Genomic DNA, 23018 nt, shown 5'->3' on the forward strand with positions numbered 1-23018 from the left:
CATTGTATGCATTCCACAAAGGACTTTTCACATGTATAAATCCAATTCCTTCTGGAGAGGAGACAAAAATGGTGAGAATTTAGGACCAATTTACCTGAAGAAAGTCCAAATGCTAAATAGACAGGGACAGCAAGAAGAATAACTGGACAAAAATACACAACTAAGTAAGGGAGAAGGAGCACTGGACTGAACTTCATTTGAGACATCGTGAAGTATCAGGGAAGGGCAGTGATGCAGACAGAGCAGAGGTGCACAGCTGCTCCTGTACGGGTTACTGCCAGATACGGGATCTGTATCTTATTAAACAAACCATGAACTTTGAAAAATTATGGCTTATCTAGTTATATGTTTCTAAAGAGAGTTAAGTCAGATTAACGCTAACATCAAAGTGATGCTGGATTCAATCACATCTCTGCTGAACTTCAGTGATTTTGCCTGAAGACTTCTAGGTCTACAATGCCTGCCAAAAAAGTCAATAGAAGTTATCTGCATGCAAAAGAGATCAAACAAAGAGCTGGAACAGGTATTTTATTTATCAGTATAGCTGAAAAAAAACCCAAACCCACCTACTGAATTCCCTTAATTCCCTGAAGTCATAGTTCTAGCGATAAAATTTTCTTGTGGGTACATATATAAATAATCCTCAACTAGAACAAGCAGAGAATTTACAACTTTCTTAGAAAGCACAAAACACCAGGCCACAGGGCAGTGGAACCAAAGGAATGTGGCTGGCCGTCCCTTGCTGATGATTACGTTCTGTAAGCGATTAGTATAAGGCTGGTTGCGTTGTGTGACATTTCAGCATTACATCGATTGCTGCCTCTTCTCCAGGCACTTCTCAATATCATCCAACACTTGGACAGCTGCTTTTGGAATACGAGTCCCTGGACCAAACACATTGGTCACGCCGGCTTCATACAGGAAATCGTAATCCTGTTCAGAAAGAAATTTAAGATCTATAGTTAATAGCGCAACAGAAAATAGACCTTTACAATTGGTGTGTGCTCTATCCTGCATGTTGGGCCTAAGAAAGCAGACGCAACAAGTCCCAGAGAGAAGCACTACAGCATCAAGGGAAATGGCAAAAAAATGGTAGTTAGGAGGAAAAAAAGAAATACTCCAAAAAAACATCCACAGGAAAGATTTTATTGGTTTAGCATCAGACTAATGTCAGATCCTTGGAAAATACTCAAAAGTCAACTGGATGTGACCCTGAATAACCTAATATAAATTTGATCTAACTTCACATTTTGAAAATACTGCTTTAAACAAGGGCTTGGACCAGATGACTGCCAGTGGTCTCTTGCAATCTAAGTTAGTCTAATTTTATGATTGTCCTGAAATTTCAAAAAGACCTGGGAAGCAGTTATGTAGTGTCTCTCACTTCTATATAGGATGTATTATACCTTTTTCAACCACAGCCTAGCAGCATCCCATTGAGAGATACTGGACAGAACACAATTTGTCTTCTAGGAAAATACTACAAGTTTTGTTTGTTCAGTTTAAGTCTGTCACTCCTGAACACTTACCTAATTGGCTAGAAAAAGTAGTCTGGGAAAAGGGAGTAACAGGAGATTTATATGCAAAATCAATTTGAATCTCTCTAGACAGAAGACGACCCTAAAGGTGATACAGCCAGGCAAACTGTGGATGAGCTAAGGAAAATTTTAAGACAAAAGCACAGATCTGACTGCAAGAAAATCCAACAACCTGTTCAATAGTTTAGCAGAAATAGTCAAGCAGAGGGAATGAGAGGCAACACCGAGGCCTGATGATGTGGAACACGAGGAGAGGCTAAATAGTAAATGAGATGTGCAGCCTAGAGGTGTTGGGACCTGCCACATGTCTTAGTCACTATCTGTGCCTCTTCCAAATTATTGCTGGAAGCCATAAAGTCTCTTAAGACAGGAGCTAGCCTTTATCAGTAATATGCAAGGTACTGGTAATCGGAAACAACAGAGCTTCAAGAACGTCTCCCTGAGGCTAGTCTTTTCACAACACAACTAACATTCCACCCAACAAACACTGTAAGTTAAACCAGGACACAATGTACAGAAAACCAGATCAATGAGGCCTGATAGCACTCTGGACCAACCTGCAGATCTGTGCTGACCCTGGTGACTGCACACAGTAGCCTTCAGCACTGTAAATCACCTCTGACATTAACAGAATAGAGGAAATAGCTAAAAACAGCACAGACAGAAACAAAGCAGTCTCCTAGTCTTGATGGAAACGAAGCTGACCCGTACCTGAGGTGGGATGACACCTCCACATATGACAAGAATGTCTGGCCGGCCAAGGGCGTTGAGTTCTTTGATGAGTTCAGGCACAAGAGTTTTATGACCTGCTGCAAGTGTGCTCACACCAACACAGTGCACATCTGCATCAACCGCCTGCTGGGCCACTTCTCGAGGTGTCTACATGGAAAGAGGATTACGTGACAAGTAATAGTTATCCCCAGCCTGGTGGCTGAACAAGCAGTAGAGGGAAAATCACAGCATTTGAAATACATTGGACACCGTTCAATCAGTCATACCTGGAAGAGGGGACCTATGTCCACGTCAAAGCCAATGTCTGCAAATCCTGTAGCAATAACTTTAGCTCCTCTGTCATGGCCATCTTGACCCATCTTTGCAACAAGCATACGAGGCCTGCGCCCCTCACGATCCATGAACTTGTTAACTCTGATTGAAAACATATATTGTAATATATTGTTGTAAGTCACTGAGAATCATTAAAAGTATTTTCACAAATAAAAAAAGCACTGGCTGCAACTGTAGCATCATTTCTGTACATCACATCAAAAGATCTTCCCAGTCATGGTTTGTCTATGTAGTTGGCATACTATGTTAATATTCATGTTATATGATTGCTAACCAATTTCTTGTAATTACTACCCTGAAAAATAAAAAAAAAGTTCTTTTTTAAACAAAACCACTCCACTACTTTTCTGCTTTGTAACGGACAAAATACTGAATTGTCTGGGCATTTAATGAGCTGAATTACATTTAAAACATATTTTTTATATTTTAAGAATAATTATGACCAATTATTTCAAAAGTATTTGCATAGCACACAGGCTAGAGATGGGTCCTAGACATCATGCTGCGTATCATCATTCAACTGGGCACAAGTCTGTGCACAAAAGGATTACCATATCCCCTGTTCTGCGCACTCACTCCAGTGCCTCCCTTTTTCTGATTAGGGGCAGTTCAGATTTCTGTTGGGTAAAAGTGACTGTATAACCACAGCCTCAGAGATTAATCTTCTAATTATCCATGTACTGCCAGTATCTGCCCTTGCGTGGGACAGTAAGACTACCACTTCTCAGAAAAAAAAAAGGTTGTGTTTTTTTTAAAATATTTTACTGTTCTGGGCATTCTGGTAATGATGGAGCTGTATGGATTTGGTGTGCCTTCAAACCATACGCTGACCTGGCTGGGATGACCACTGTATCAATCCAATGGCTTAGTTTGGGGAGAAGAATGACTCTAGATAAAGCATTTATCAGCACAGATTTGAACAGCCTCAGGAGATGATTCCAGGACAGGAATATGCATTATGTAAGAGGGAAAAAATAAGAACTTGGACAGCTTGAAAAGGAATTATGTTAGAGAGCCTAAAGAAGCAGACCGACAAAGCTTCTGCTTGAGGATGTACAGGAGTTGGGCCTGCCTTCTCTATTCCTAAGGACTGATGAGAATATCAACGAAGTAGGTATCTGAATTGATCTGTGATATCTTTAAATCCTTTTCTCTGTATTGTTTTCTGTTTCCATATTCCTGTTTTCTTACTTCCCCACCCACAGGCTCCCTCCCAACAAGAACAGCTCTAGGTGCTCCAAGCCTGCCATGCTAAAACCACCTGAGCCACTGCAACCCAGGGCTTGGTTTAAGTGTGGGGCAAGTGTGAAATCATACTTTTGAAGGCCTGTGCAAAGATCACACATAGTAAATCCAGTTTTGTTACCATGTTTACTAACTGGTACATATGACCTTGGACATAAAGGCAGGTATGTAAAAAAGCGAGCTACATCTTGATTCTCAAGGACCCAGTTCAGTTTCATGTAAATGCATAATTAAAAAAGATTTAAAATAAATATTTAAAATAAAAAACGATGGTGACATACCCCAGCACAGCTACTTTCAAGTCAGGCTAAACACCACAATTGTGAAGCCATCAAGTAATTCCCTTTTAAGAGAGCCTGTAACTCTTTAATGTGTAAGCCCCAACACAGCAGGGACTTACGAGCATCGATTCATATTACATCACCACCCACTACAGCAATTCAGTCTCTTCACCCAAGAGGACAGCAGCAAAGGCAGAAGCTGACAAAAGGCACAAATGGGTACTGTTTTCACACATACTACCATCTTCTGATGTCTTCTCCCTCGTGATATGAGTAAGTAACACCCATGGACTGGAATTTATACGTGGATATCCAAACAGATTTTAGCCTTATAAATTTAGGAACAGAAAGAGTGAGGTTGCAGACACAACTTATGGGCAGACCAAAACCAGGTTTTGCAAATATGAATTGCTGGAAATATTTGTAGAGATTACTATTATAGTCTTCAAAAGAAGCAATCCAATGTATGGGGATTTCAGGCAATGTTCCTCAGCTGCTTAATCATATGTCTGCCTAGTCTATTTGAACAAAATCCTCAAATCATAACATCAACTCAGTGGAATTTTTTTTTGCAAGCAAGTACAAGTTCAATTAAGTTTTGACTAGTCTCTTATTGCACTTACTACTTCTCATTCTGCTTACTTGCTTACAGGCATGAGAGTGCCTATGTGGGTCATTGTTTTGTTCTGGGGATGTCATTCAGGTTTGGGAAACGCTTTTTTAGGGCACAATGAGTAGCACATGTATCTCATGGATTAAACGTGAGCTTGTTTGGCTTCCTGAGAAGCTATTCTCACCTATTGATGGCATGAAGAATTTCATCACTCTCTCCAAACTCCTGGCGATAAGCTCCGCTTACCATTCGGTCACTGGCTTTATGCTCCCCAAATACCTTCTTCATGGCATCTGTTATTTCTCCAACGGTGCACCTAAGTTATAGAAACAAAGTATTAATGCTATCAGGAGGCTTATAAGAAAACAGAATACAGAAATCACTGGCAGTGGCCCAACTATTTGCCCTGCTGCAGGACAAATTCATTTACACGCGTTTCCCCTTTGGTGCTACAACACTGAACATCTGACTCACCTCACTGTCATTCACTAATAGAACATGTAAGAGTATTCTTATGAAAATACTGTTTTGCTGATGTGAGAAGTGATTTTACAAGTGACAAGGCAATAGGGACCACTGCATGGCAAAATATTTCAGGAAATTAAATCAAATTTTATTTTTTTGGGCTCAGACTGCAAGATCTTGCATTTGGACTAAAATTCAAAATATAAATCAAGAGGAAAAAAAAAAAGGAAGAACACACAGAAAAGACTGAAGCCTAAATTTTAACTGGAATTTGTTTGCCTTTCCCTTGATGTTTACATTTTAGTACTTCTCCTCTACTCCTGACATAGCTCCTTTATCCACTGAGATGCAGAAGAATCTGGGAAATCCATTTACATGCAAGTTACAAGCTTTGTTTGCTACTGGAGACACTGTGCATGTTCAAAATAATACACTATTTACTGCTGTAGCACAAGTGCTAGAAGCCAACTAGGCTGTGCTGTCTTCTTGTACAAACATCAGAAATCATAGAATCATAGAATTGTTTTGGTTGGAAAGGACCTTTAAGATCATCGAGTCCAACCATTAACCCAGCACTGCCAAGACCACCACTAAACCATGTCCCTCAGCACCACAGCTACATGGCTTTTAAATACCTCCAGGGATGGTGACTCCACCACTTCCCTGGGCAGCCAGTTCCAATGTTTGACAACCCTTTTGGTGAAGAAATTTTTCCTGATATCCAACAGCCTCTGTCCCAAAGCATTTAAAAATCTCATGCTTAATGGACTCCACCTTTCTGTGTAAAATCTATAATGCAGACTGTACCAAAAAAACCAATGCTGTGCTCTAATTACAGTTGAGCCCACAACCAAATACTTGATGAAAGGAACTTATTTAGAAGAGAAAAACAACTCATCTATGGAGAAAGAGCAGTTCTGCTCGTAGCTCCATCACAGCAAGCTTCATACTTCTGGTATGAAATTAACTGGGATTTGGTATTGTGTATCAATTTTGAAGGTACACTACTGAGCTCTCGATGAAATCTTTCATCAAAAATATTCTGATGAAAATATTTTAGTTTATACTTGAATAGGAAAAGGCTAGAGAATTGTGTATACTATGAAATGAATACAACTTGCTGCAAACTTTGTCAAAGAAAGAAAAATACTACTCTCATAAAACACTTTAAAGGTATGCTCACAAATACAGAGACCAAGCCCTATCCATTCAGCTACTGCTAAGCACCTTTCAAACACCTGGAATTCACATTTTCTCCTGTCACATTGTATTTAACGATAAGCTACTCTGAGGCAAAATTAGGTTAAGCATCCTCTGAAGCTGTTACATAAAACGCTCAAAGGATGTTCGGACAAGATGCAACTTCTTGTCCACATGCTTTTGGAAGCGGATGGCCAAGTTCTCAGTTTTCTTTCTGCTCTTTGCAGTTTCAGTAGCTATTGTCTGATTCCTACTTTATACAATCTGCCACGCACCCAACGTAACAGAAGATGGATTTCTGCTGTATTAACTGAATCCTTCAGTAAATTTCAGAGGTATTTTACTTCCTGTGACCCTCCCAGCTATTTTGCTCTTTTGCTAGCTCACGTTTTTTATACTCAGCAAACTTAACCACAGTTATAAACTGTAACTACGCTAATGTAAAATGGCAGAAATCCTACCTTGAGCATATATCATATATACAGCAAGATCTGAATCATGTATAGGCCTGAAGCCAGCCTCTTATCTGTCTGTAGATATCACCCTTCACAGTTGGCTAGCTTCGTCTAGAAGACAGGATCATGCTGGAACATACATTTTTTAGACTGTGTCACGTTACAGACAGAGTCTTGGCTACTTTTTGTCATCTCCCCTCCCCTGGCTTTTTGGAATTATATTTTTAAAGTGCTCTGCTTTTATCCATTTTCTTCCTCAGCACACTAAGGAGTTCATATCTGCATTTATGAGGATCATAGTCTAGAAAAGCAGCTAATGCAAAGTAATACCAAATTTATAGTATCTGTACAGCTATGTGTGAATGTTACTTAGTCTAACAGTCTCTTTGAATTGATTTATTAACAATGATTTAAAAAGCATTAGTTATAAAGCAACCTGTCCATGACTGCATCAGAACCCATTGACATGGCTATGCAATACGCTTCATTTTTACAGCACCTGTAGGATCTCAGAAAGCTTAGCAAGCACTACCTGAGTTACAATAGTTCTCATACCTTACTCACTGATATCATCAGTTTTTGTTTTTCAGGGCATGTAAATAATCTTATTGATATAACTGCTCTCTGATTTTACTAACAAATTGAAAAGTAAACTGCATAAGTGCTAGATTAAGTGGCTTCCCCAAGGTTAAAAAGCAAGTTTATAGCAGACTTTAAAATATTATCTAGAAATATTGACTCCCTCTCAGAGTGCTAGGCATCACAGATTGCAGCCTGATATAGATACATGCCATGCATAAACCTTGACAATTTTGTCCTGTGTAAACCCTGGCAGCTTGGTCAAAGCTTACAATAACATAACATGCATCTTTTCTTCTAGAGAAAACTGCAGGCTTAGATGAATCTTACTCCTCCTTCTCCTTTGCAGAAGCAGCATCTGAGTACAACTTCAGTATTAAAGCACAGCATGTGTAGATACAGTTGTGGTGTGCTTTTCTGTTCTTACTATGTAAAAGTGTGAATGAAAGTTTCATGTAACAAGTGAAAAATAAATGGTTTGGACTATCAATTTTATTGAAGTATAATCTGGTGGCTGGGATGAAGTTTTTTTGTGTACTGCACAAAAAATGAAACACATTTCTTTCTTCTATAAATACTGCTTTTGAAATCCCTTTAGAGTATCTTGAAAATTCTGTCCCAAGTCTCAGCAACCCTTTAAATCTAAAGTTCCTAAGTAATAACAGGAGTTTTGCTTTTAAACTATTCATGAATGCTTTCCTATTATCTACCAATAAACGTTTTTTCTAAAATCTCTGCTTAGTTCTTAGCCCTGCTGCACTGGTGGATGCCATCTAAGTATCCACAGTGGAATAGCTCTGTTTGGAGCCAGGAAAACAGCCTCTTTTCTTAGCAGGAGAGTAAAAGCATACTTTTAATGACAATTACACTTTTCTTTAATTGGCTAGCCATAACATTGGACAAGTTCTTTACAATTTGGATGTATAAACCCCCTCTCATTTCTGTTTACCTTTACAGAAATATTTTGTTCTGGAGACAACTGTTTTCATCTCACTGTTATAAAACTTAAGTAGCATAAGAAACAATTTTTATTATTAATTCACATTTTTTTCAATGCATGCTGATAAAAACCTACTAGAAAATTATGCAAAATTGAGAAAACAGAAGACACTTTGCCTTTATTGTAAAAATCTGTGTTTCCTTCATATGATCATCATTCACATTTGCCTTGTGTGGAACTGCATGTTTTGGTAGCACCCTTTGTTTTGATGAATAACAGGTATTTTATAACCTAATCTATGGTTTTAAGTAAACATAAAATTTTGAAATGGAGACCAAAGGATAGCTATATTCTCCATTTTGTGTTTTATTGGCCTGTAGCCCTTACAACGTGTCTTGTGACAAGGACAGCATGTTTGTACATAAACTGTAGCCTGCATCCTGAGAACTTCTGCACTGCTCAGAATTACTGTTGACCAACTGCGCTATATCAGAGCCCTCAACTGTTCAGAGATTCCCTGAGCTTCCTCAAAAGCAGGGGACCTCCAAATAAGAGGAGCTTGGCTCTCCACTAAGCTTTTGGGAAATTCAACAAGGTCAATGGGATGAAATACAACCACAACTGTGATGGCCAGAGAGGATATCGTTCAATTCAGTGTGTCCTTTCAGGCACAGGGTCTATCTCCTTTAGCAATTTGTGCTATGACTCTCTCACAGTGGTTCACAACCAGATGCAGAGGCTATGCTGCACAAATATGAATTAGAGGAAAGAAAGTCAATGACCATAATGTGCCTGTTAGGACTGTCACCTTCTGTCTGTTCAGTTTCATACTACTGCCGCTTCCTCTCTGCATTTCACCAGTAATGAGAGGCAGCACTGTGTAATCAGGCAACAACATACCATGAGGACACAGACTGGGCAAAGAAAGAAGCAGCGCTACATGCTACATTGCACTTCGTGCCTGCCTTTTCCATCAACAATAGCTGGCACAGCAGGAACTGCAAGTCTGGAGAGGGACAGAAAACCAGCACTGCAGATGAAGGAGATGAGAAAGAATTTAGCATGATCTGTCTCATGGCCTTATCTAATTACACCCATTTTCCTGTAACATAGCTTCTCATGAGCAATAAGGCACAGAAGGGAGGCAGTACTGCTCCTGTTCCCTATCACCTTTGGCCTGCCTTATTTCTTTGGTTACAATAATAAAATGACTTTTCTACTTCTGCTTGTCAGCACTGAAATCTCCATATTAGTCCGTGGAGTCTTTTCCATAGTTCAATGGTGAAAATTTTGTGCTACTCCTTTTATTTCAATTGAATTACCTTACTTGTCTTCATGATCAAAACTCACCATTTTCTGTTCAGTAGGAAACAGGCATCTGTCACTAACCTGCTGGTCATACTGGCCTACTTGTCTACTGCTTGTGAAGAATGAACATGATCCCTTGAAAATCTTTTCCCATGTTGCCTCTAAGAGAAGGGCTCTCCGTAAACGTTCACAGAGCTCACAGTCCTCCTTCAAACACGCTTTATCAGATGCCACGAGAACTTCTTTCTACGGTCACATCCCATATATAGTTTTGGGGCAGAGGCAAGTTTTGTGTTTGTAACTGTACAAAGTGGATCTGCAGTCCATTAATGCTTTTACGAATGCTAAAAACAAGGTCACCAAGGAGAGAAACTAGCAGTTAACTGGTTGATTTTGGTACAGAAGGTACGAATCCCCGGTAAATCCAACACTACCCTCCTGTGACCTTTACAGTTTAAATACAGGTATAGACATGCTGCTGGAGAATCATGACAAGCTCTCTGTGGGAGAAAATGTATTCAAAATACGTCTGTTAAGTGTTCAAGGAAAGGGAATGAAGGAATTTGAGACATCACAGTGAAAACAGGACAGCACCTCAATGAGTAGTGAATTTGGTTTGCTCATTTTCGGGGCATTTAGTTAATTAAGGAACAGACAAATAGGATCTATTCTAGATACTGATGTTTAATTTGAAGCAGGAATGAAAATAGTCCTAAAAGCACCTTAGGTGAAAAATAAAATGTTCCACTGGACTCTAAAGGATGCCTCACTGCCCTACCGAAGAGCATCTTTTACATCTCGGCTGATTAAGCAAACTTATTTCTCCTTCAATCAGAAAATGTTTTCACACCACTCTATGGTGCAAGGAAGGACGAAGAAACAGACCATGGTAAGATTGTGAATATCCATTTTCACATCTCAGACACTTCTTAAGCCCCCTGACCCATGAAACAGCAGGGTGACAGAGAAACCTAGTGACATCCTGAAACTGGTAAGAGTCTGAGTTGTAAACAACACAATGTGTATGAACAACATTATTTCACATGAGATTCTTTGTATCTGTATTGTTCTTTGTGAGAAACTAAAGCATAGCCTTAAGAGACTGTAAAATGTAAGTTTATCTTACAATGTCAAACTGCAGCCATCTTTTACTTCCATCTCTGAAGAAAAACCCAAAACATCAAGACACCAACCTCACTGACACCATACCCAGTAACAGTTAAAAGGTGAAAATGAACCATCGATTTTTAAAAAGCAGTTGGATATTCACCCTCACCCCCAATACCTTGCACGTGCTGCTTCCACTGCAAGCGCAAGTAAGTTGCCTTCACCGGTAGCAGCACACTGTGTTAGAGCAGCGAGACACTGCTGGGCTGCTGCTTGATCTCTACTAGCCTTCACCTAAAGTGGAGGAGAAAAATATTAAGTTAAAACAAACTACAAAGTAAACTGGGAAGTCGAGTGTGTAAGACTTTCTGATTTCAAATATTAATTCTGGAGGCATGGAATTGTCAATTGTCAATATATGCTACATATTTCAACAGATTAGAAATAAAAAGGCATCTCAGACCTTAAAAAATGTGTACAAGTCCATAAAATAACTCTAAAACTATTTAACCTACATTTTTACTAATTACAAAAGTGGACGTTGATTTCTGGGTCCATAACCCTGTCCCTTAATAGTCCTTGACAAGCTGCACCAAATAGTCTGAGTGATTAAGTAATGTTACGTACTTTTAGAGCAAAACACTGCATAGTTCTATCTCGTTTTCAGAAAATGTAAAGTTCTTGATTTTGAAAGGTTAGACATATTCATGAGACTATCTGAAATACAATGATTAAAACCAAGTGAACGTAACAAAAACATTTTTGTTTGGATTTCAATACTGTGTTTCTTGGGATTTTCCAGGAGCCTCCACTGCAGCTGAACAGAAATCTAGCTTATCCGCTAAAGACTAGAGTCCATTCTCAGAAATTGAGGGTCAAGTTTCTGGCAAGCCACCTTTACTCAAGTTCTATCTGCAACTACAAGAACTTTTATTTTTAAGAAGGTAGTTCCCACCTTATTAATCTTCTCGATCTGCTTGCTACGGACTGAAGTATTATCAATAGCCAGAACTTCGACTGTCTCTTCTTTTTCTAGCTGATGCTTGTTTACTCCAACAATTACTTCAGACCCTATTTCCAGTGGAAACACCAGAAACTCAGAATACATTTGCAAACTACTGTGAAAAGACACAATATTAATAGGACAAGAAAATTTTGAGCATTATAATGTAGTGCTTTGCTTTATAACTATACACATTTCAAATTTTTTTTCTTATAGGAAGGACTTAAGTCTGTATTTTCCATATTTTATGATGAGAGATAATTAGATGCATGAACATTCTACTCAGTGAATACTGGGCCAGAAAAAAGATTTGAAATAGACCAGTATTTATTTTACAAACCGATTTAGTAATGAGTCACTAACATACATTAGCTATTTTTCTCTTTTTAAGCTTACATAACTGAATCCTTACAGAATTAAACAGAAGTGCTGGTCTCTTGCACTGCTCTGCATTTACTTTTGTGATTTACTAGATAAATAAGAAAGTGAAGTTCCTACCTAAAACCACTCCATGTGAATGAAAATTAATTTATCATGTTGGAAAACTGTATTTTAGCTTTCAGCCAGTATGGACTTAACAACCATTTTTATGGTTAACACAGAACTTTATTGATTATTATTTATTGGTCTTAGTTAAAGACCTGCTTCAAATTTATCCTCCAAACAAAAAAGTTCATGTAACTTCTTTCATGTTTGAGTTATCCCTAGTTTCTGTTACGGGAGTGCTACTGGAATGCAGACTACAAAAAGCAGAATAGAGCTATAAGCACACACGTATACACATCTCCACATATACTTACTATATGCACATACATATATACATCACAAACAAAGAGCTGCATCATCACCTAATCTGAGATGACTGCATTTTTTCTGGTCTTCAGGAAAAATGGGCAGTTCTGAAGCATAACCAGGAATTTGGCCAGATAACATTCACTATCGCCATCTTCTGGCAGTCATGCTTTTAAATTCAGGAATCACAATTTAAAGATAACCATCAGAATTACGCGATTAACTATTGAAGGCTCTAAATACTCCTTTAAAATAGTCTTTCTAGTGCTTTGTCTAATCTAGTCTTAAATATGTCAAGCAAGACTGTTTTCATACTGGTACTATATTTCATATATACTGCTATCTCTTTCCAGAAGCTTTCACTGACAGATAACTATTACCATTTTATCACTCACAATCTGCTATTCCTAAACTAAGAAGAAAAAAAAACAATAAAAATGTGTGTAAAAAGCCTTTATACAAAGGTATTCTATTGGCAGTTTTCCCTTGTTTCACCTCCCTGCTCCCTACCAGAGTCAATCCTGGCTTGTCTTCGGGCTGCACACTCTTCAATACGAAGTTTGGGAATTCCCTCAGCAACTGCTTTGGCCATTCCACCCATTTCTTCAATCTCCTCAACAAGCTGGAAAATTAAAAGGATTGAGAAAATGAGTAGCAGGAAGGTTCACAAAATAAGCTTTACATTTGTACTGCCATCCAAGTTTTTATTATACCTATATATATACAGTCCTGTGCTCTACAAGTATGTTTCCTATTTCCATGTCTCTGACTACAGGTTTTGGTATAAATTAAGAGACATCTCAAACAAAACAGCAGTTTTATTACCAAAACTCCATGAATTCAATAACAGTGCATGGCATATTGTTCAACCAGTAACACCCATGGATGAAAAGGCTTAAAATTTGAGACCCTGCCTCTGCACTGACTTCTGCCTGGCAACCAGCCCTTATAGTTACATGTATATAAATAAAAATAAATTTTTAAAAGCCAGATCCTGAAGAAAAGTGGCATGGCATGGTTCAGCTCTTACAGAAGTCCATTCAGCTATAAAACAGGGTGACTGTATTCAAACTACCTACTGAAAATGGCCATCAGACCATGCCTGGCACTGTCTAGAAAAGTCCTAGTTGACAAGGACCTGAAAATCACATCTCAGACAGTGCACTAACAGTGTCTGTACAGTTGCAGGCTAGGGTCTGAGACTGTATTAGCTTATTCATTTGGGTTTCACTGTAGGCTAGACATGTAGGCATGTATCTTTATGCAGGACTGCCACCAGTCAGACTACTGCTGCACAGTATTTTTCACGTGCAAGTAATGACTGGCAGCTAAATGCATTACTAAAAAAAAATATTCTGATCCAAAAGAAAAATTTCTCCTAAATTCTGCATAATACTCAGTTATGGCCAGACAATTGTCTGCCTACATGCTTGGCTATAAAACTTTGCTTTCAATAACCCCTAGTTTTAAAGTCTCAAGCAGACCACCACAGGCATGAGTAGGCATGTAACGAAGTAGGTTAGTTTGACTCTTTCTTCTGTTGAATCCTTTTTTTTCTTGCACCTAAAACAGAGATCCCAGCAAACTGGGAGTCTTCAGTACGCAAGGGACTTTGCAGGCCTTGATTATTTGTTCCACACTGGGATATTTCCCTTTTGAATGTAGTCTGCCAGGAGGCTGAAGCCTCTCTTTCTCTAAATATACACTGTATTTTTGTAAAGTTCATTTAAAAAGAAATCACTGAAGCATAAGTGTAAAATAATTCCCTCTTTAGGAAGTACCAACTTATCAAATAGTCCCTTAAAAGACATTTCTCAAAACTCCTATACCTAAAATTTTCCCACAGAACATAAAAGGTTATGCAAACTGACCTTTAAAGCAGCTTCATAGACGTCGTTGGTGAGGCACTCCATGAGGTAAGATCCCCCCCAGGGGTCCGCCACTTTAGGAATACCTGACTCCTCCTGAATTATGATCTGCGTGTTCCGAGCAATGCGGGCACTCTTCACTGTAGGCAAACCCAAGGCTTCATCAAAGGAATTTGTATGCAAAGACTGTGTACCTCCAAACACTGCAGCCATTGCTTCAATTGTAGTACGGATAACATTGTTAAAGGGATCCTGGAAGGAAAACAAGAGCTCTGTAGTTCAATGGTTCTGCCACGGGGCTGAAGCAGATCAGTCACACATATACTACTGCAATGAAATGAATGCAAGATTCCCCATTGAAACACTGTAACCATAACAAAAGCTGAAAAGGAAAACAGTCAATAATAAGCATCTAATCAAACTGATATATCACTTATCAGTATCTAAGACAAAAGATTAATCCATTAAGAAAGCTAAAATTATCAGTGTATGAGTAAACTGGTCATGATAACAAAGCCAAGCCTAACTTATATTTAGTGGTGTTTCAAAGAACTTAATGAATCCAAGTCGGAGAGGATGGAACAGGTAGTCCTGATGTCCTCCATACTTGGATTCCAGAATTCTTGGAGCAGTGAATAGCACATCTATCATATATGTTACTAGTTAAAATCCGTTTTGGAACTAAATGTGCTTAATACTTTCATTAATGACAGAATTACATAAAGGTAGGATTTACAGTTGAAATTTGCTAGTGCTATAAAATTAAGAGATATCTATGAGGGAACTGGGATATCAACCAAAACAAACTGATAATCTGGAGTACGAGGTATAGAAAAAGAGTCAGTATTACAGAATATAAACTCAGCCTTTAGGTCAAAATTTTTATCTGCTCTTTTCAAACATCTAGACAGTTGGGTTGTATATATGTGCAGTTACAGTCAAAGAGGAGTGATCATGATCTCCAGAGGATGACTTATGTTGTGAGATGGAGTGAAGAATCAGACACTGCAGCTGCCTGTCTTATTTAATGTGATTATTGAGGGAACTTAACAGTAGCTCAGATTGTGCACCTAATTCTTGACATGCTTAGGTAGGATGAAATGTATCCAAAATAATTAAGAGCTACCAATGTTACAGGACCTTGAAGAAGGCAAAATGAATCGTGAGATCTGTGAATTACATTATTTTCCATGAAGAAACTGAATTAATATCACTATTTTACAAGGACACGGTAATTCTACCTACACTGGAGTCTATTTCTGGTTTAAGTATTCTGTTTAAAGAATTACAGAAAAATGTGATTTGGATGAGCAAGAATGTAAAACCTAATTTATGAGTGGATACCTATCTAAAGGCAGGCCAAAGGAAAACATATTTGCCCTCTGAAACCTATAAGGAGTAAAAACTGGGCACTGAGGAGGTATATTAAGATAAACAACAATGTTTAGACAGGAAAAAAGGGTTATGATCTGGCCAGAAATATATTTACACTGGACACTGGAAGACCGTTGAACATATTTTTGGTAATATTAATATTTTTGCACTCATACAATCCTTTTGTGAATATAGTCTCGAGTCTTTAGGTTCTGCCCTTTTACTGCTACATGGCAGTCCAGAATATCAAGGTATCTTGTAAACCAGCATTTTGGGATGCAGTGCTGCTGGCACTCAACAAGACCTTTTTGTGTTACATAAGCAAAAAGATGCATCCAATGCTAGTGTGTGCATTTGTCAGATTGAGACAGGTTGTCTCCTTCAGAAAGCTGTATTTTTATGAGTAAAACCAGCAGCCTCCTTTAAGATATACATCATGAGAGCATATTTAAATGAGGAAGTTGATGAGAGTCCAATTTCTAACCTGCTCAGTGAGTGACCAGCCTGAAGTCTGACAATGAGCTCTCAGCAGAAGAGATTTAGGATCCTTGGGCTTAAACATTTTCTCTATCAAGTGAGCCCACAGCCGCCTCCCAGCTCTCAGCTTAGCTATTTCCATATAGAAGTTCATGCCAATTCCCCAGAAGAAGGAGAGCCTGTAACAAGAACACATGAACAGGATAAAACATTAAACCATTTTAACAATTCTGTTTCGGTAAAGGAGAAGTCATACAGCAAGGTCTCTGATTAATTTACTTTTACAGGTATAACCCAGACATAAGATGATGGGAATGTTCCTGGACACTGATGCCAGTTTCTACAGAATGATACACATTTATGCCAATAAATATGTGCAACAGGCTACATGAATCACACCTTTTGTTTTTTAGACTCACCGTATAGTTAGGGAATCTCTAAATCAACCAGACCACTGAAATTGTAATTCTGCTCAGTTTGGCATTAACTATACAAAACCACAATATTCTGCTTAAAATTTCCCAAATATTTCAAAATAATACTAATGAAAAAAATTCAGTAACACTTTAGCATAAAAGAACTGCAAAAACTCTCACTGCATTCTGCAGTCCTAAAGCTACAAGTGTATTAGATATAACAGCTTAGAGATCCGCTTTCTGACCCAGCGACTGTCAAAACAGACCTTGACAATGCTGGGGCTTGTGCATGAGCTTTATTCAGTTTATCAGCATAGATATAGTCCAAGTGTCTGTGGGACCAGATATATTTTCCGACTGTTGAAACTGTGTAACAAAACCAAAACCTATCTGCAATGTGAGCATTGCCAGTATTGCTTGTATGGGTAAAAATACTGAATTTGATATTAAACTCTAGAGGTTTTACCAAAAATGAGTTTTATACTTACAAATTTCTTTAGCTCACCTTGGTGCAAATTCATCAATGGTAAGGCCAGCTTTCAGTCCAGTTCTGCAGTACTCCAAGCCATCTGCTATAGTATAAGCTAATTCCAGAATGGTGTCAGCTCCTGCCTCTTGCATATGGTACCCGCTGATGGAAATAGAATTAAATTTTGGCATATGCTGCAAAAATAAAAGACAACAGGGCACAACAGTAGAAGGGGGGATCAGATAATTGTTCTATCAACATTCACAAATAAGCCATTCTTTGCAGACTGTGAATACAACTGTCTCTATTAAATGGTGTTTGCAAATGTTTACTTCACATGCTTTTACGTTTTTGCACTATTCATTGTGCTTAAGCTATCACCCACCATGGTAAGTATCTTTCTCAGTTACAGGCTGTGTGCCACCTCTCCAATGAAAACGCAACTAAGAAAACAACCAGTAGTACAGAACTTCCAGTCATCAGTTCAGGACTTCACTCCTTTCATTACCTCCTTCTCATGCTAAATTTTGCAGCAGAAGTCCTTCAAGACCTCTCACCTCTTTGCTCCTGCTTACAGCTGTATAATGCTTCTTAACTATGGGGTTTCTTACTTTCCATGCAAAGAACAACCTGTCTGTTCCTCGTCTCCAAGCTTCCTGCCATCCTTTCAGGCTTAGGCTCATCTTAGGTCTGACTTTGATTTGAACTGACTTAAAAATCTTAAAATTTATGCTGTAAGTGATTTGGGATCTTAACTTCTCCTCCCGGCCCTTTCCACAACCACATCGTTCTTCACTATGACAGGTCTTCCTGCCTTCTGCTTTGTTCTCCAAAGTGCCTCATAAATAGTTAACTAGATGTAATAATAGAAGTAAATACATTTAAACAATGAATACCTTTGAGGTGTACTGGAAGATGTCAGCAATAATCCGCATTGATGGTTCTGGGGGGAAAATGTACGTGTTTCGGACCATGAACTCCTTCAAGATGTCATTTTGGATTGTCCCTGTCAGCTTGGCCTGAGGCACTCCCTGTTCTTCTCCAGTTACAATGAATGTCGCCAACACGGGAATGACTGCCCCGTTCATTGTCATAGACACTGACATTTTCTCTAAAGGAATTCCATCAAAAAGGATTTTGGTGTCTTCCACTGTATCAATGGCAACTCCAGCCATTCCAACATCTCCTCGAACTCGTGGATTGTCTGAATCATAACCACGGTGGGTGGCTAAATCAAAAGCAACAGATAATCCCTGCTGGCCAGCTAAATGAAAAAGAAAAAAAAAAACAACCAAACAAAAAAAAACAAAGAGAAAGATTCAGAAGTGTTGAACAGACTTGCAGTAGAACTGGATCTAAATTTATTGATTTTATTTTACATGATTCAGGCTTTGACAACAAACCATTTTTTTATATTAAACACTGTTCCCTCCCAAACTTGTCCAAGGTCTTCTAGTCTTAAACTTTAAATGAAAAAGCTTTTAATTGAGGAAAAAAAAATACTGTAGTCCTTCTAGCTCAGCCACACAAACAGCTTACCATGCTTAACAAATTACTGAATAACAGTTTAGCCACAAGTTATAAATGTGCACAGACAGACAGTATCAGAGCTTATACACAGAAATTCTTCTTAGTTTAGCTGGAAACAAAAGTTTGATAAACTATGTCACATTACCTTCTCTTTATCACAAATTAAACAGACGCACAGAGATTGTTACCCTGGCTCTAGTGACATACGTTGTTTATTCATAAAGCAAAGTGATGCATTACTAAATCTGCAGTAGGAGAAAAATATTCATATAAAGCAGGGAACAGGACAGTTGGAGCTCTTGGCAGACTTGTTGCTGCAACCTGAAAGCAGTACCTGAAACTCTGCAACCCCCAGGCATTCACCCTCTGACCAGCACTGCTGTTCCTGAAGGAACTGTTATCTACTACATTTGCAAATCCGCTTTTCAACATCAGCAGAGCTCTGTCAGACACCAGCTACCAGACACCATCGTCTTTGATCTAAAAAGCTAGGTGTTAGCTCTGAAGCACAATGACATAAATTAAAATTTCTGCCTAGTTTCAAGCAACAGAAACTTCAGCACTTATGTGAACTGATAATGCATTCTTTTTTAGCATTCCTCTAATTACAGAGAGATTTTAATTGAATTATTAAAAATGCTTTACAAATAACTAGGTCAGAGTCAGAATTTATATTAAATAATTCAATATTAACACAACCATTTACACAAGATAAAATTACAATATTACAATGTCAAAACTTGAATAAAGATGAAAAATTCCTGGCAGCAAACATTCTTGAGTAACTGAGCTGTGCTACCAGCTAACCCAAGTGTTAGCTCTTCTGCTTCAGCAGCAACACTCAGCAGTAAGGCAGAGTATATTCAGAACAACCTTTCTATTGAAATGTTAGTTTGCAAACTTCTAATACCCTGTATTTATTATTTTTTAATTTACTGAGTTTTATAAATGGAAAGAATCAAGAATACCTGCAAGGATGCAGCAGCAGCTAATATTGCTTCCTATTAGCTCATGACGATATTGCAAGAGGTAAAAATCCCCAAACAACTCCTCCTCCTCCCCCTCACCCTAAACAGTTATGTTTTGAGTAGAAGGGACTGTAAAGTGGGAAATAAAAGTGTCACAGATGTATTCCTCAGAAGGCAACTTTCAGTGGTCTGTTGTTTTGACTGGTAAGGGTATAACTAGCTCCAAACAATTGCTAAGATGTATGGCTGGAGTAAAACTAATGTTTACATTTATCAAGAGCAACTTTTTAGTAGTGGTTTTACAATGCCTAACTCAATAGTATATTATGATGACACTCCAGCTATTACCTAAACAAAGTGCTGCAAAGCACAATACTCTGCAGAAATATTGAGAAAACCGCTCCCAAATAAGAAAAATACTAATACTTTTAGGAAGCTGGCTTTACTAATACACCACGAATTACACTATTCATATGTATTTATGAATTCATTTAAAATTTATAATATGAGATGGAAACCCAAAATGTCAGAATGCACTAACACCAGATGTTTAGCTAAGGGATAAAGGTCGACACTTTTTTCCACTACAATCTTCTCTCATGGTCACAAAATGAGTATAAAGTGCTCCACTCTGGTCCCTGGGATGCAGCCAAATTATGTCTCCCTCAGTGTTAAGGCAGTAAGAACTACAAATAGCATTTAATACATTCATTTTTCCATCTCAATAGCAAAATGAAGCAAAGGCAGTTTCAGAAATAATCCACCTTCCCAGTAATAAAGAAATACAGCGCCACTGGGAAGATCCTATCAGGAACCAAAACTCACAAAGTGAAATAATCACATTTGCCATGTAATTCACCATATGAATGTTCCCCTTTGCTTTGCAAGGCAATGTTGTTTCCCAGATCAGCTGTCTTACCTTTAATGTTGTCCTTGTAGAACTTATTGCTCTCCTCCACTGTACTGAAGCCAGCATATTGGCGGATAGTCCACGGTCTGTATGTGTACATGGTTGGGTAGGGTCCTCGTGTGAAAGGTTTCACCCCTGGCAGCTCCTCAGGGAGGTCTTTCGTGTCCCTTTTGGAGTACAAGGGCTTGATGTCGATCCCCTCTGGGGTGTGCCAAATTAAATCCTTTGGATTCTTGCCTTTCAGCTGCTTTTCGGCAAGAGCAGCCCACTCGGGGTGCAGCGGCTGCCTGTGCAGCGAACGCCACACGAGCCGGCAGGCTGGAAGTTGTGCTGGGCACGTGCAGCAGTGGGGCCACAAGTGCAGGAGAGCATCCTTGGCTCTTAGCATGTCTGTCCCACTGGTTGGCGAGTATGGGGTAAGCTGAAGAAAATAAAAACACATATTTTGCATCATCATATAAATCCAGCATGGGAGAAGTGAGCATGGAGAGGTCAAGCAGTTTGCTAAAGCCAAAACAATTATTCAGGAAAAAACTAAGTGTATTTATTCACTTAGTCATTTGATAGACACCCCCTTCCCCTGCCTTTCAACCAGACAATGCATAAAACAGAGTTCAGGAAAAATCCTACATTTTCCTCTAGCTAAGGAAAACATTCCTAGAACTCATCTACATCCACATATGAAATGTGTAACTTATTTCAGTCCCTAAGCAGCACCGTCATTAACCAGTCACTGAAAAGTCAGTGTCAGGCATGAAGATAGCATGCCTAACTACTTTCTCACCTTCCCATCTCTCTCTCATATCTACAAATTCCTTAATGTCAGAGAGGGACCCTCTACATCAAAGAGGCACTCCAAAGGAAGTGGACTGTCAGAAAATTGCTGACATATCACACACTTTGGAAAAGGTGGCTTGAGCTGGATAGAAATCAGAGATATACTGAGAAAGAAAGGAGAAAAAAAAATGCAGTATGCAAGAACACAGGGATAATACAAGTTGCAGAGCACCACGCATGAGACTGATATGGGGCATAAGCTCAGTAACTCCTGAAAGCTTCTGCTCTCCCTACCCTATCTCTGCACTTCCTTCCCAAGCCAAAACCTTTACAGCTTGGCTCCAAGGGCCAGTCACCTCCTCTCCGCCTCATCTCCTTCACAACTCCCTGGAAACACACACTTCCCTGACACATTTACAAAGAAGTCTGCATAAAACTGGAAAGCGTCTCTATCACTGTTACGGTGCTGCAGCAACACACTCCACACAGAATCACAGAATCAACCAGGTTGGAAGAGACCTCTGGGATCATCGAGTCCAACTGTTGCCCTGACACCACCAGGTCACCTAGGCCACGGCACTAAGTGCCATGTCCAGTCTTTTTTTAAACACCTCCAGAGATGGTGACTCCACCACCTCCCTGGGCAGCCCATTCCAATGTCTAATGACCCTTTCTGAAAAGAAATGCTTCCTAATGTCCAACCTGAACCTCCCCTGGCCAAGCTTGAGGCTGTGTCCTCTTGTCCTATCGCTAGTTGCCCAGGAGAAGAGGCCGACTCCCACTTCACTACAACCTCCCTTCAGGTAGTTGTAGACTGCAATAAGGTCACCTCTGTGCCTCCTCTTCTCCAGGCTAAACAACCCCAGCTCCCACAGCCGTTCCTCATAAGTCAGACCCTCCAGACCCTTCACCAGCTTGGTCGCCCTCCTCTGGACTCCCTCCAACACCTCAACATCTTTCTTGAAGTGCGGAAAGAAAGAGCTTTAATAATATATATGCTACGTGTGGTATACATACAATCTGATGAGCAAAAAGGAGCACCAGAGGAGCACTCAGCTCCCTGCAGAGACGTGCTCCTGCAGCCAGGATGGAAGGCAGCCTCTGCCTCCAGTGCTGCACGGGGCCCAGCGCGATCCCCCGGCCCCATACGCCAAGGAACCACACAGCTGCCATTACACCGCCCTCCGCACCTCCCTCTCCACCCCTCATACCACAGCACCCACAGCCGGAGGGGGCAAGGACCCGAAAGCACCGTTCACCGGCCCAGCCCGGCCTGGCAGCCCCACACCGCCCGGACAGGCCCACCCGTGCGCAGCGCCCCGCACCCCGCGCCGCCACAGCCCGCCCCCAACACACCCCCTCGGCGCCCAATAGGGACGGGGGAGCGGTATGGGCGCTGCCTGGGGGGGTCGCGGCCCTGTCTGCCCGAGGGACGGGAGCGCTGGGCGGGCTGCGGGCTCAGGACAGGCCCAGGCCCCGGCCCCGGCCCCGGCCGCCCCCCGGTACCTGCTGTCAGCCCCTCTGCCGACGCCCACAACCTGCGCGCAGCGCGCATGCGCCGTGCCGCCTACCACGCATGTGCCGTGCCGCCTACCGCGCATGCGCACAAAGCCTCCCTGCGCTCCCAGCAGGAGGCGG

At 40.0% G+C, this 23018-nt stretch overlaps 1 protein-coding gene across 3 annotated transcripts; it reads right to left on the minus strand.

The window, feature by feature from the left end:
• Positions 1 to 515: 515 nt before the first annotated feature.
• Positions 516 to 22951, minus strand: MMUT (methylmalonyl-CoA mutase). 3 transcript variants are annotated; one of them, XM_068401323.1, is made up of 13 exons: positions 22887 to 22951; positions 20613 to 21024; positions 18092 to 18459; positions 17232 to 17389; positions 16318 to 16489; positions 14463 to 14711; positions 13102 to 13213; positions 11752 to 11867; positions 10975 to 11090; positions 4927 to 5058; positions 2537 to 2684; positions 2250 to 2417; positions 516 to 933 (listed from the first exon to the last, which is right to left on the minus strand). In XM_068401323.1, exons 2-13 carry the CDS (start codon positions 20989 to 20991, stop codon positions 805 to 807), a joined length of 2247 nt encoding a protein of 748 aa, XP_068257424.1. In that variant the 5' UTR covers positions 20992 to 21024; positions 22887 to 22951; the 3' UTR covers positions 516 to 804. The 3 variants fall into 3 exon arrangements, with proteins under 3 accessions (XP_068257424.1, XP_068257440.1, XP_068257431.1); XM_068401339.1 differs by lacking the exon at positions 22887 to 22951 and adding an exon at positions 22737 to 22794; XM_068401330.1 differs by lacking the exon at positions 22887 to 22951 and adding an exon at positions 22592 to 22666.
• Between the last annotated feature and the right edge of the window lie 67 nt (positions 22952 to 23018).

Source organism: Nyctibius grandis, chromosome 1 (genome assembly GCF_013368605.1).
Source record: "Nyctibius grandis isolate bNycGra1 chromosome 1, bNycGra1.pri, whole genome shotgun sequence".
Lineage (NCBI taxonomy): Eukaryota > Metazoa > Chordata > Aves > Nyctibiiformes > Nyctibiidae > Nyctibius > Nyctibius grandis.